The 14933-nt window shown below is 39.8% G+C and overlaps 1 protein-coding gene, 1 non-coding gene and 1 pseudogene across 2 annotated transcripts; all 3 read right to left on the reverse strand.

Annotated features, from left to right (window-relative positions):
- Positions 1 to 217: 217 nt before the first annotated feature.
- On the reverse strand, positions 218 to 323 carry LOC130466539 (small nucleolar RNA R71). The gene has a single exon (XR_008926753.1). It is a non-coding gene; the product is annotated as a small nucleolar RNA R71 (small nucleolar RNA).
- A 7330-nt stretch (positions 324 to 7653) lies between these two features.
- LOC130462691 (phenylacetaldehyde reductase-like) lies at positions 7654 to 9829 on the reverse strand. Its single transcript, XM_056831601.1, has 4 exons — positions 9694 to 9829; positions 9426 to 9588; positions 9206 to 9262; positions 7654 to 7868 (listed from the first exon to the last, which is right to left on the reverse strand). Exons 1-3 carry the CDS (start codon positions 9790 to 9792, stop codon positions 9210 to 9212), a joined length of 315 nt encoding a protein of 104 aa, XP_056687579.1. The 5' UTR covers positions 9793 to 9829; the 3' UTR covers positions 7654 to 7868; positions 9206 to 9209.
- Positions 9830 to 9997: 168 nt separating this feature from the next.
- LOC110778553 (sugar transporter ERD6-like 7) lies at positions 9998 to 13641 on the reverse strand (annotated as a pseudogene).
- Between the last annotated feature and the right edge of the window lie 1292 nt (positions 13642 to 14933).

Genomic DNA, 14933 nt, shown 5'->3' on the forward strand with positions numbered 1-14933 from the left:
TAATCTTCATATTCAATCCTTTATACAGTATTGCTCTACTATCAAGCAGAAGAATGTCTCTGCAGACCAGATTATGGAGATGCTTTTTCTATTTTCTCTGAGTGGAAAAGGCAAGCTATGGATGAATGGGCTAAATCGAACAACAATGAAAATTATCGATTGAGAATCTTTGTCTCTTGCATTCTATGTGAAATATTTCCCACCTAAGAAAATAGCTCGCTTGAGGAGCTAGATTATTGCTATCACACAACAGGTCGATGAGAGCTTGTTTGAAGTCTGGGAAAGGTTCAAAGATCTTCATAGAGAGTGCCCACACCATGGTATGCAACCGTGGTTCTTGATCCAACATTTTTATAATGGTCTGGGTAACGATTCTATGCTTATTCTGGATTCTGCTGCTGGTAGAAGGTTTATGCAACTTCCTTTGTCCAGGGCTATGGAAGTGATTGAGGATATGGCCACCCACAATGCCCAATATGGGAATCCTAGAGGCCTTCCTAACACATGTGGTAAGCATGAGATAAATTCTATTGAACAACTTACTGCTCAAATGACTGCCTTACATTATAAGTTCGATAATTTGCAAGCTACATCATCTCAATCTGCTCAACCTGTTAGTGTAGCTGCATGAATGCCCAAACTGTGAATGTATGTGATAGTTGTGGGGTGTCTGGCCATTATGCACATGAGTGTAGAAGCTCCATTGAGCAATGTAATGCATTTCAGGCCTACAAACAAAACAACCCATACTCCAACTCTTACAATAAGGGGTACAAAAATAATCCCCTTCTATCCTACAGGAGTACCAATGTTCAAAACCCACATCAGATTCAACATCCTCCACCACCACATCAACAATATCAATCTAGGGTCAACTATAATCAACAACATTCTGGTGGACCACCTGGGTTCTCTAGACCACCTTATACCCCTCCACAGGCACAAATTCCACCATCACAGCCTCATGCCTCTCAGTCTGACCCTATGTTAGTGGAAATGCATAATATGATGCTCCAAATGCAAAAGTCTCTTATGGAAAAGGATGCAAAAATTGATGAATAACAAGATCATTGATAATCAATTGACACAAATAGCCACTAGTCTTGCAGGGAGTACCCAAGGGCAACTCCCTTTACAGCCTGATAATAAAGAGACTGCAAATGCTATTACACTTCGGAGTGGGCATGGGTATGAAGACCCTTCTATGCCTGTTGTTTATTCTAGAGTGTCTGCTAGTGATCTGGTTAAGAAAGTAGCTGAAGAAGTAGTCACAGAGAAGATAGTAGGTGAAAAGGTAGCCCGTGAGAAAGAGGTTACACCTGAGAATAAAAAGGGGACTAAAATTCAAGTACCACCTATTGTACTCCCCTTCCCAAACTGTCAACTCAAGAATAAGCTAGACAAGAAGTTTGGTAAGGTCTTGGATGTGGTAAAAAATTTGCAAGTAACTGTTCCTTTTACTGAGTTAATTTTATAAGTTCATGCCTATGCTAAATTCATGAAAGATATATTGACCAGGAAACGTGATTTTTGTGAGGTTGAGACTGTAGCCTTTACTAAGGAGTAGAGTGCTTTATTGCAAAATAAGTCTCCGCCCAAGCTAAAAGACTCCGGGTGTTTTTCCATATCTTTTCACATTGGCATTGTTTTTGTAGATAAAGATTTATGTGATCTAGGTGCTAGTGTGTCTGTTATGCCCTTGCTTGTCTGTGAAAAATTGAACATGGGTGAGTTGAGAGTTACCAATGTCACTCTACAAATGGCCGACCATTCTGTAAAATACCCCTTAGGTGTTTTAGAAGATGTTCCCGTTAGAGTAGGTAAATTTTACATACTTGTGGACTTTGTTGTGCTAGATATGTAGGAAGATACTCAAATTCCCATTAGTCTAGGTAGACATTTGCTTCATACGGCGGGAGCGATTATTGATGTAAAAAGTGGGAAATTGACTTTATTTGTGGGGGGATAATAAGGTGACTTTTAATCTGAATAGTGCCTCAAAAAGTCCCATTCTAGAAGAATTTTTTTATCAAATTGATGTAGTTGATCTTATTATGCGAGATAATGTCTCCCAATCCCTTGAAAGGGATCCTTTGGGAGCAGTGCTTTGTTTTAAATCTTCTGCAAGTGATGGTAGTTCTTGGAGCGCTGAGGTAGATGCTCTAGAGTTGGCTCTTGGAGGTGAAGAGCTTGAACTTGAAGAGAGCACCAAGGTGAAAAGGTTAGTTCGAACCGTTTGTTATGTGAAAGAGGTAAAGAAACCCAAAGTTAAACCCCTTCTCTCTAATATGAAATATGCATATCTGGATGATGAGGAGCTTTGGCATGTGATTGTTAGTACTACACTCAATGATGGCCAATTATCTAAGCCGCTAACTATGTTGAAAAAGCACAAGAAAGCCACTGGGTATAATATTGATGATGTAAAGGGTATTAGCCTAGACTTTTTCATGCATAGGATACATTTAGATGAAAATAAAAAAACCATGTATTCAACCCCAACATCGTCTGAACCCCATTATGCAAGATGTTGTAAAAGCTAAAGTTATTAAACTACTTGATGCGAGTATTGTGTATGTTGTGGCAGAATACTAAATGGGTGAGCCCCGTTCAGGTAGTCCCAAAGAAAGGGGGGGACAACTGTGGTGCGAAATGAAAATAATTAGGTGATCACAACTAGGGTAGTTATAGGATGGTGTATGTGTATTGACTATAGCCGTCTGAATGTTGCTACTAAGAAAGACCACTTTCCCCTTCTCTTAAATGATCAGATGTTAAAAAGACTAGCCTGCCATAAGTATTTTTGTTATCTGGATGTTTATTCTAGTTTTTTCCATATCCGTATACATCCAGATGACCAAGAGAAAACCACTTTTACTTGTCCCTATGGTACTTTTGCATATCGTAGGATGCCCTTTGGTATGTGTAATGCACCTGCTACATTTCAATGTTGCATGATGAGCATGTTTTCTGAGTTTATAAAGTCGATCATGAAGGTGTTTATTGATGACTTTAGTGTCTATGGTACTTTGTTTGATACTTGTTTGGTTACTCTGACTAAATCCCTGAAAAGATGTGAAGAATGTAACCTGGTGTTAAATTGGGAAAAATGTCATTTCATGGTTACTGAAGGGGTGGTCTTAGGGAATTTAATATCTTATAAGGGCATTCAAGTGGATCGGGTTAAGGTACAAGTGATTGAACAATTACCCCTCTAGTTAATGTGAAGGGTGTTAGAAGTTTTCTTGGTCATACAGGGTTTTATCGACGCTTTATCAAGGATTTATCTAAAATTGTTAAATTACTGACCCAACTTCTCCTCAAGGATTCCCAATTTGTGTTTATTGATGCTTGTCTTGAGGCTTTTGACAAGATTAAACAAGCACTAGCTGATTTCTGCCTCTATCATCCGTTCTCCCGAGTGGGATCTCCCATTCGAGATTATGTGTGATGCAAGTGATTATACGGTTGGGGATGTCCTGGGATAAAGAAATGACAAGAATTTCTAGGGGAATACAGTTAAACATAATAACATGTGCGGAAACAATCCCCAAAGCCAGGAATCATATATAAAGCACAGATTAAGCATACTTACGTTTGAAGCGTGTTTTCCACAAATCTGTCAACGAACACGAACTTAGAACTCCACTTGTCGTTCCTCTACTTGGTTCACCGACACGATCAGATCCGTCTTGATTATCGTAGCTTAGACAATCGATCAAGATAGTTTGCTTTTGGGAAGAACTCACTTTGGAGGCACAGAGAGAATTAGGGTTCTCTGAGTCTCTAGGGTTTTGAGTATTCATCTATTTGTACTTGGAGATACAGGTGTATACCTGATGCGATGTATGACGCTTGGTGCGGAAGACCGTAGCAGCAAAGGACATGCAATCAGCACGGGAGATCGCGCGCGCTGAAGATTCGCGCATGCAGCGGGCAGCGATGGGCCGGCGTACGGCGCGGGGCTGCGCTATATAAGCGCCCCTTGCCGTGCCATTTTGAGGAGCAATCTCTTGCTTTCTTGTTCTCTTTCTCTCTCAAAGGTCGAATTGTCTTCCCTTGGTCTTGTTCTTTCCTTATCCATGTAAGTATTTCATGTTTTTCTTATGAAATAACTGTAGGATTGCATGTAGTTTTGATTTTCTCTTACTTTGAAATGATGCTTGTATGCTTAAGCTTCTTGAATCTTGTAGAAGACTGTTTGATAGCCACTTGAACTTGAACTGTTGGAACTTGTAGTTTTGAATTTTTTAAAAAAATTTCTCGAATGTCGTACCTGGTATTTGTAGATAGTAGTCTCACTGGTGACCTAGCGGGGTCTCAGGTAGAGAAATAGGCTAGGATGCCTTGATGTTGTTTTGTAGAGTTTTGAAATGCTGGCTTCGGCATGGGTAGCCTAGGCGTTGATGTTGAACTTGTATACCTGCTTCGGCGTGGGTAGCCTAGGCGTTGGTGTTTGAACTTGTATACCCTCTTTGGCATGGGTAGCCTAGGCGTTGGTGTTGAACTTGTATACCTGCTTCGGCGTGGGTAGCCTAGGCGTTGTGTTGAGCTTGTACTTTGAACTAGAGGTCCACTGGGGATTTGTTTTGAATTTTTTTTTTGACTTTGTATAGGCTAGTATAGGATAGCCCCCAGTTTAGAATTTTGACACGTTGTACTCCACTTGATTTAGTATGCCTCGTCACACTCGGAGGAAGCTCGCCGAGTCGTCAGTGGTTTGAGCTGATGAGGAGGATGCTTCGGATGATGAAGCGGCTGCAATAAACGCGCCAGATGGGGGTATGGTTCCCCGGGAGGCGCCCACTTTTGCTGGTACTGGTTGGAGCCCTTCCGACCTGGTGTTTCGGCCAGAGTGGCACTTGTCTCAGCGGCCTCGCGCTGGCTTGGTGAGTCTCGTACTGTGTTTTGAGTTTGTATCTTGTACTTGTATAGGTTTGGAACTGACTCGTTCACCTGTAGGCCGATGGAAAGCCGTTTCGTACTTTCTGGTCCTTGGTGGAGGTTCAGAAGGCCTTTAAATCCCTTCGTGCTGATAAGGAGGCCATGGAGACTTGTTCATAGACGGGCCTGGCTGATTTCTGGCGTGCCATGGGAGGTACTTCGAGGAGAACGGGGATCAAACCCCCGCTGTGGGCTTTGTTGGAGCGATGGTGGGATACCACCAACACTTTCCACATGGCATGGGGGGAGATCACCATTACCCCCTTTGAGTTTGCTATGATCACGGGTCTTCCTTTTTCTGAGAGGAATGTGACCTTTGATCCGGAGTTGACGTGGCGCTCTGCCGCTGCAAGGGACTTGCTTGGCCCCATTGTTGACTTGTCGGAGGACGACACCCATGCTTCTGTGACGGTGATTGTGGATGCTATCTGCAGTGTGGGTGTGTCTGCGGAGCAGAGAGTTAGGCTCTTCCTCCTAGTTTTGGTGAGTAGAGTGATGGCCCCGAGTAGGAACAGTCGGGTGCATGTTAGATTCTTGTCCATTATGCGGGACTTGAGTGTTGTTTCGAGCTACAACTGGGGTGGTTTGGCATATAGCCACCTCTTGTATGAGATGAAGCAGGCCTCCCGGACTGCGCCGGGGAGCGACCCGAGCATGGTTGCCCTGTGGAGTGTGCTGGAGGTATTTAAGACTCCTTGTACTTTGTATGTTGTACTTTTATGTTTGTATTTGAACTTGACTGATGTTTTGCTTGCTTCTTGAAAGATTTGGATATATGAGCACTTTCCGACTTTGGCGCCAGATCGTACTAGAGATGCGGCTTACCCGTATGCTGCCTCTTGGATAGGAGCGGTGCGCGTTAGGGTGTCTCTGGCGGCCTCCCGCAGAGCTTGGAGTGTTCTACCTGCTACCGAGGTAATCCTTTGTACTGTTTTGCTCTCTTGTATTTGTATTTGTATTGTTGCCTGAGTTGTCTGCTTTGCAGGTGGTATGGCGTCCTTTTGCCAACGCGCTTGTACCCCTTGGGACGGAGCTGAATTAGGATCTGGAGCGCCTTAGGAGGCGTAACAGGGACAAGGCGCCTGTGGTTGATATCACTGTTGATGACGACTCGGACTGACCCTGCATGGTAGCGAGTTCCAGCTTGTCTGGGTTGATTTTGTATAGGCTGGATTGTATCGCATTTGTATGGATTTGTATGGTTTGAAACTTGAATTTTGTATGGTTGTATGGCTTTGAACTTGAATTGGTTTGAAATTTTTTGAAGATTGGCTTTTGTATGTTTGAATGTTTGAACTTGTATGCGTTGTGTGTGCCTTGAAATTTTGTAACTATATGCATGCATGATAATTTTGCATAAAATTTGAAAAAATTTGCCCCATTTTTTCGGGTGTATATACCCACTATAAGCCCCCACTTTGACTGAGGTTTTTTGGTTAGGAAAAGCGCAAGTCAAAGTATATTCAACTCTTGCTTATGCATATGCAGACTCGACTGAGGAAGCCGATCTAGGACTAGAATGCTTGAATTTGAAAAGAAATGACCCAAAATCTGCCCGAAGTGTTGATCCGGACTGCTTGTGTAGGGGAATACAGTTAAACATAATAACATGTGCGGAACAATCCCCAAAGCCAGGAAACATGTATAAAGCACAGATTAAGCAAACTTACATTCGAAGCGTGTTTTCCACAATAATATGTCAACGAACACGAACAAAGAACTCCACTTGTCGTTCCTCTACTTGGTTCACCGACACGTTCAGATCCGTCTTGATTATCGTAGCTTAGACAATTGATCAAGATACTTTGCTTTTGGGAAGAACTCACTTTAGAGGCACAGAGAGAATTAGGGTTCTACGTGTCTAGGGTTTTGAGTAATATGAATTGTGTGTTGGAAAATAATACAATTAACCTATTGTATTAAGTGATGTAACCGGCCAAGAACCAAAGGCCTTGACCGGCCACATCACGCAATCACACGGACCACACAGCCCCGCCCAGCGACACACTGCAGGCCGAAGCCCACAGCACGCGCGCCGAGCAGCTGGGTCGTGGGCCTGCTCGCTCGCGCTGCGTTGCTTGCTGTGCGTGCTGTTGCGTGCTCGCCCAATGGGCTGGCCTTGCTCGCCTTTGCTCGCAAGCTTGCTGGCTCGTTGGGCCTGGCACACTTACGTGCTTGGCTCGACGGGCCGGTAACTCCGATGCCCTTCGTATTCGCGATTTAATATATTTCCGATATATTATTTATCGCACTAGTAGAAAAAACCCTTATTGCAGCGGGCATTTTGACCCCTGTTGCAGCGTACATCGTATGCTGCAACTGGGGGGCCTGCAACAAGTCTAAACTTGTTGTAGCGTACAATATTCGCTGCGAAAAGTGGTTTTTTGCAGCGTACATATGCCTGTACGCTGCAACAAGTGTCTAAATTTTGGCCAAAATCTTGACTTGTTGCAGCGTACAAATAGGTGTACGCTACAAAAAACCTAACCTGTTGCAGCGAACATCTATTTGTACGCCGTAACAAGTCAAGATTTTGGCCAAAATTTACACCCTTGTCGCAGCGTACAGATATATGTACGATGTAACAAGGGTGTAAAATTATAGTTTTAGGGATACCTAGAGTGCCCAAATATAGAAACCTGTCACAACAATAATAGAATATCGCAACCTGTATAACAAATATAAAAACAATAAATGGAGTTTTGAAGATATCCCAAAACAAAAGTGCACGTACCATATACATTTAAATATATGTATGTTCCAATTTCAACGTACGCATACATTTTAACATAGAATATTGTTCTATAACATCTAAACTAACTCGATCAAGCGCCCTTAGGCCAATAATAAATACTTGCAACCCATTGCTCACGAACCACATCAATTTCCTCACTAGCATAAGACGTATTCCTTGGAGTATAGACCTTTACAAAAACAAAAATTTGATGGGAGCATTAGATTAAAGAGCAGATTAAATGCAAATTAAATATCACATTTTAACATTCAAGCAACTAATGACAATGTCCTAATAGTCTAAAATACGAATCAAGAGTAAGGAAAATTAATTAATTACCTCATCTAGCCTTAGGTTATGCATATTAAACATGTAATAAGTTTAAAATGAGTATTAGGTTCTATAGTTCAAAGTTGGGAGCGAAAATGCCTCATTTTAGCCTAAATATGACCTACAACGACCAAACAAGCCTTAAATGTACATAAGTAGATTAGAATAATTCTTAGAAACTTAAAAATAAGCATAGTCATATAATAAGTTTAAAATGAGTCCTTAGGTTATTTAGTTCAAAGTTGGGAGCGAAAATGTCTAAATATGACCTATAACGACCCAATGAGTCTTAAATGTGCATAAATAGATTGGAATGAGTATTATAAAGTTAAAACTAAGCATATTAATCATGTAAAAGTTTTAAAATGAGTCTTTATGTTATTTAGTTCATAGTTGGGAACGAAAATGTCATTTTAGCCTAAATATGTCCTATAATGACCAAACAAGCCTTAAATGTGCATAAATATATTGGAATAAGTCTTAGAAAGTTAAAACTAAGCACATCTTAGAAAATGCCTTATTTTAGCCTAAATATGACCTATAACGACCAAACAAGCCTTAAATGTACATAAGTAGATTAGAATAAGTCTTAGAAACTTAAAAATAAGCATATTAGTCATATAATAAGTTTAAAATGAGTCCTTAGGTTATTTAGTTCAAAGTTGGGAGCGAAAATGTCATTTTAGGCTAAATATGACCTATAACGATGCAATGAGCTTCAAATGTGCATAAATAGATTGGATTAAGTCTTGGAAAGTTAAAACTAATCATATGAATCATGTAGTAAGTTTGAAATGAGTTCTTAAGTTCGTTAGTTCAAAGTTGGGAGCGAAAATGTCATTTTAGCCTAAATATGACTTATAACGATCCAATTATCCTTAAATGTGCATAAATAGATTGGAACAAGTATTGAAAACTTAAAACTAATCATATTAATCATGTAAAATGTTTAAAATTAGTCCTTAGGTTCTTAGTTTAAAGTTGGGAGCGAAAATGCCTTATTTTAGCCTAAATATGACCTATAACGACCAAACAAGTCTCAAATGTGCATAAATAGATTGGATTGAGTCTTAGAAATAAAATCAGTTTAATACTTGTGCTTGCGAGGGGGTATTTCACAAGCAGAAGATGACTAGTTTGAATGATGTATAAGGCTAATTATAATTATGGTAAATAAAAAGCAATTTAAAGACATACCAAGTCATTTGTCAGCATGTCCACCTTTTTCATTCCCTTGGAAAAAACCAACGGTGACTGCACATTTGAAGCAAATTACAATTAGTACATGAAATATCAATGGAAGTCAGGTATGGTATGGAGTACTTTAGACACTTGAAGTTCTATGTCTCATGAGATGACATATTATTAGAGAGCATAAAATTCCAGCAACATATACATAAGGCCAAGATGATCATACCATTAACCAAGCTTAAAACAGCAAAAGAACTGGTATTGATTGTTGGCTGCAGCAAAGGGCCTATAACAATTGCAGGGTTTATCGACACCATATCAAGCCCATGTTCTTTAACAAAATCCCATGCAGCTTCTTCAGCCAATGTCTTTGAGAAAAGATACCACTTCTGCATAACATAAACCAGGTTTTAGTTAGTTATTTTCTGTCATACCAACCATAAAATCAGATCAAAAAATCAGATCAGAATTTAATAGCAAGTAAGTGTGCAAACCATTTGTTGTTTCTCGCAGATTTCTGGGACAGAAAACCATGTTTCATCAACTACAGTTTCAGCAGTTAGAGGTCTACCAGTGAGCAGAACTGCAGCCATTGATGATGTGAAAACTACGCGTTTAATGGTTGGGATTCTGGCGCAGGATGTAAGGACATTCAGTGTTCCTTTTACTGCTGGATCAATTAGCTCAGTCTGAAACAGGATCAGGAAAAAATGATTAACAGTTAGTAACTGCTAATTGCTAAAGTGCTTACTGCATTTTCATATTAGACTCGATCAACTTGAGCCCGACCCAAAAATAGAGGGGGTTGGGACAGATTTTAAGCCCAATTTGAGCCCAACCCGTCAAGAATTTAACTTTTGTTGACCATGTTTTGGGCCAGGTGAGAGTAAAGCTAGGGCTTTACATGCATCCCTTCAAAAACTTTCGGCTTCAGAGACACTGCCAACAACCAAGGCACCCAAATAAAAAAAAAAAAAATTCTTCATGATGAATATCAGTCATTCAACTCCTTCTGCACTAATGTTAGCAGTTCATATTGCATTACAGTTATAAACGCACTAAAGAACTACATTATCTCAATCAACCACTATTTTCCCGATCCGCTATTCTGAAGGACTATTCATAGGACTGAACCCACATACCAAATTAGAAACGGGGTCTCCAATAAACACCAAATTCCGCTGTGGAGATATATTCTTTAAAGTTGGAACACAGACACATGATAACTTATCCTACTAACAACAGGAAGTATGTTTTTCGAACCTGAAGCAAAGCATATATTATAGTACCAATGCTTGGAGAAAATCTTGTACATATAAATCAAATTTTAGAAGACAGTGGTTTTGCGCATTTAGTAAAAATGTACTAGTATTTTCCTTTTTTAAAACAGAGTTTTAAAAATAGAGTATTTACCAGCCGTCTCAAAGATATTGCTGACATTGAAGCAGATACCGTTAATTCCCCCAAACTGTTGGCAAACTATCAATCCAACTCCTATCTGACATCAGAAAATTTCAATTATTTTGTTTGAAAACTTATGGATTCACAAATTTGACACTGATAAAATATAACAAGGGTAGAAGTCTTACCGTTACAGAACGTAGATACCTCTTTTGAAACAAGTCAAACATATTAGCTTTGGGAAGCTTTTCGAGTTCTTCTATGTAATCCTGTCGATTGAAAGCCATAATGTGTAAATATGAGTAGGCCACTTCAGTGCTTGAGTATAATAATAGTCAAATTGAAAGAACCAACTTAGAACAACTAGTACTTGAATCTCAGCAGCCTCATGGGTTATATCTGCATCCTTGCCACGAAGTTTCTGAAATGCAGCTCCAAACTCCTTTTGAGATCCTATGTTCGCCTGTATTTACTTCGATTTGATATGATTGTTTCAATTGAATTGTATACTTAATTTTGAAATGATTATGTATGCTTACCAGCCATCTTGGAGATTCTGGAATGAAGAATAAACCCAAAAGCAGAACATCACATGGAATAAGTCCTGCATTATATGGCTAGTAAGTCTCTTGCTGCAATGTCTAAGATTTTTAATTTAAGTAATCACACTCAGCCATAAACTCCTTTTCCCTAATTATTTACCAGTTAATGCTAAAGTTCTCCATGATAAAACTCTCCCTATAATAAACGCCACTGAGACGCCAGTACAGATCATGACCTGTAATAGGAGAAAATAGTGTATTAATATCATTCCTAAAATTTGATATGGCAACTGCAAGAATTTTAGTAAAACATGAAGTACAACTGTTTCACTTCCTAATGTACAAAAATACCTGGTTTAATGTTGTAAGTTCTCCTCGGAGATTTACGGGTGCTATTTCCGCAATGTAAACAGGTACCTGTTGATTTTACCATATCATGTTGGCTAGAATTTCAATGTCAAGCTGAAATTTTTTTGTCCTTGAACAAAGTTTTCTCTATAAAGATGGCATATAACTCCAAATCATACATACCACATAGGAGAAGACACCCATTCCGTATCCTCCTCCTAGTCTTCCTATATCCAATGCTAAAGAACCCTGAATAATTAACGAGAAATTCACAGATGATTTATTTCTCGGAAACAGAAGTTCAGTAAGGATTAAAGAGGTTAATAATCTTTGAAGCTGAACCTTGGAAAAATATATGGAAAACCACCCGCCCACACAGAAAGCGGAATACACTCTCATCGCCTGCAGAACATTTAACCATTCCAAAGAATTCAAAAGACTAAGCTAGGTGAAAGTTATTAGTTCATAAAGTCAAACTTCAGTTTGATTCCATACCCATTTCCTCCCAATAAAATCTGCAATAGGTCCACTAGTGATAGCTCCAATCATTGCACCAAAAGTAAGTATAGAACCGAAAAGTGAAAACTGCAAGAAAATGAACAGCGAAAATTGGACATGGAGAGTGAATGAAAACATGTAAATAGAATGTTTCAAGAACAGCTAGGTGTCCACTACACGTCTACACATAGTTGGCCTTTGGTGTGGTTTCTTACTGATGTGAACAGTTGCAGACCAATAATGGTGACCAGTTATGATCCAAATTATTATTGATTCACTGGCTTTTGGAGTCACCTTTTACTCATTTACATGGTTGAAATGTGATTATGGTGTACACTGAGATGCAAAATATCATTCACCTTTCGCTGTGTGGTGTCTTACTCCTGTGCACGATTTCAGTATTATTATGGTGAGTTGTTGATTCAAACTAAATATAACTTATTAGCACTTATTTAGTTGAAAACTGAACTTGGTATCCCTTCTTTGAACTGCTTGGAACTTGTTTCCAAGAAATGGGTTTGTGGAACGTGAAAAGAACAAGAACATAATGTCTCAAATCAAATAAATTTACAGTTTTTGTTCTCGCTCAACTCAGAAACAATTGTCAGAATCCTCTTTTTCAACTCAACTCTTTGAATTCCACAACTACTATTATTTTAATTGAGGTGTTAAAAACTAACCTGACCCAAATTTGCCCCAGAAAATTCGATTATAACTAATGAGCTGATTGATCAAAGATCACTCCAACTAGCATGACCTGACCCAATGTTTACTCCAGAAAAGATGATATAACTAACGAGCTAATTGATCAAACATGACTCAGAACTAGCATGACCTTACCTACCCTAATCCACAACTACGGCTGTAGATTCTTGTCAATCGTGTAAAAACCCACAATTCAACTCTTACCTGTAATGACTAATACTCACAAAATAGATGAAAATTCCCAAAATTGAAGTTCCAAATATAACATAGAAGAAGCAGAAAGTGATCAACAAACCTAAGTAGTAGAGAGACCAAGTTCTGCAGTAATTGCCGACTGAGTAGGAGATGAATAGCCTGCTGAAAACCAACTCATTATATCTGTCACTGTCAGTATAAATTTAAACAACATCAACAAAAAACAACAACAACAACAACAACAAGGTTGTCGTCAGTCACTCACGCCGCTTCTGTGGAGTGGTTATGAGTGGTGCTCTGCCACCGATACGAAAAGCCCTAACTCCCAAATCCCCAAATTCTAATTCACAAACCCTAATATTTGAGAAGCAGAGGAGAGAGAAAAACGCAGAGGGAAGAAGAAGGGGGCCAGCAAGGAAGATCGAAGAAGAAGAGGGGGCAAGGTCTGCGGTGTTTCCGGTAGAGCTTAGGGAAGATCGAAGAAGAAGGGCCAGGTATACGGTGCGCGCAGGCTGAAATAGACTCTTGCTAGGGGTTTTCGAACAGGGAACCACCGGTGAGAGGCGAGGAGGCAAGGAAATAAACTCTTGCTGGAGTACCACTGGCGATGGGCGAGACCCAGTGGCGACGGCCACTGGTGAGAACCACCGGCGAGACGCATGGAAGGCCGAGAGAGGAAGAAGGGAGTACTGGGAGTGGGACATGAATTTCGAATTGGTCATGAGGTTTGAGATAAGAAATGTTTGGTCTGAATTAAAGTTGCAGCGAAAAAAATTACAAGCATGTTATTGCAGGGGGCTTTAACCATGTACGCTGCAAAATAAAACGCCTATTACAGGGGGCTTTTATTACGTACGCTGCAAAAATCTCTTTTGCAGGGGGCAATTAATTTGTACGCTGCAACAACCCTTTAAAGGGTTTGACCCGCGTTGACCGACTGGTTGTTGAAGCGTATTAATGCTTGTACGCTGCAACAAGGGGGTTGCAACAAGGGTTTTTTCTACTAGTGTCGTTTCGTATACGACGAATCACCGTCGTACGATACGATTTATTCGTGTCGACCAGCTTACGAATATTCGCAATACGATATACGATTCCGACAAAGGTCATATCGTATAATACGTTTCCAACTAATTCACGAAAAGCTATTAAATGAATTTCCGATTCATTTAATCCGGTGATCCGTTACGTGTCATTGGTGTGACCTTGTAGGTTCAGTCAAGAGTAAGTTGTGAGTTTAATATCCATTAGAACTCACTGATCGGAAGCATTGCTCCAGCTAGCTGTTCCGATCACTTGATCTCACTGAATTAATTGTTCGCAATTAATCTGAACCTTTGGTATTAGACTTAATGCACCTTGGATAAAGGACACATTTCCTTTAATCTCCCACTTGTCATTCAGACAAGTGTGCATCCACATTCCTTTGTCACTTAGTGTTACTTACTGAACATAAGGTAAGATCCAATCCATCCTTATTAGGTCCAGAAGTGTTTCTCAGATTACAGAGTTCAACTGTCAAACTTTTGCAGAAGGTTAAGCCTAACCATTCTGAGTACGGCCATGCATTTTACAGTATCTAACTCTCCGAGAGGCCTTGTTACACAACAACACCATATCCTATCAAAGACATGAGGACAATCCATTCTTGCAATCTATGAACACTCACTTTGATTCATAGTACGCCCAATAACTGCTTTTATTGCCTCCTTTTACGGTGCGACGTTTAGCTAGTATCAAAGCGAACTAATTCTCAAACGAGCAGACATAATTGCTCATGTTCTGAGGAACGGTTTCTAATCACCATTAATGAGAACTACCTATGACATGACTTTAATCTCTTAAAGAGTTCTCATGGTCAATCCGATACAAGATCCAATAAGTATCTATGCAAAAGATTCTGACATCCAGTCACTCTAGTTCAAGAAACAGAACTAAGTAATCTACTTGCAATCTAATCTTCATTAGTCATTGGTCGTCCACCTTTCAATGACCTGGATTAGGGATCCTTTGTGACTTCAATATTCAAGTTCACTTATGGGTGT

The sequence above is a fragment of the Spinacia oleracea genome, chromosome 1 (assembly GCF_020520425.1).
Source record: "Spinacia oleracea cultivar Varoflay chromosome 1, BTI_SOV_V1, whole genome shotgun sequence".
Classification (NCBI taxonomy): Eukaryota; Viridiplantae; Streptophyta; class Magnoliopsida; order Caryophyllales; family Amaranthaceae; genus Spinacia; species Spinacia oleracea.

What these genes read in the sequence shown, in the direction of transcription:
- LOC130462691 (XM_056831601.1), bottom strand. Translation starts at nt 9,792, where the DNA reads ATGGCTGCAGTTCTGCTCACTGGTAGACCTCTAACTGCTGAAACTGTA. An exon ending in TCTGCGAGAAACAACAAATG is followed by an intron (nt 9,589 to 9,693) that starts GTTTGCACACTT and finishes TATGTTATGCAG; the next exon opens with AAGTGGTATCTTTTCTCAAA. An exon ending in TGTTTTAAGCTTGGTTAATG is followed by an intron (nt 9,263 to 9,425) that starts GTATGATCATCT and finishes TCAAATGTGCAG; the next exon opens with TCACCGTTGGTTTTTTCCAA.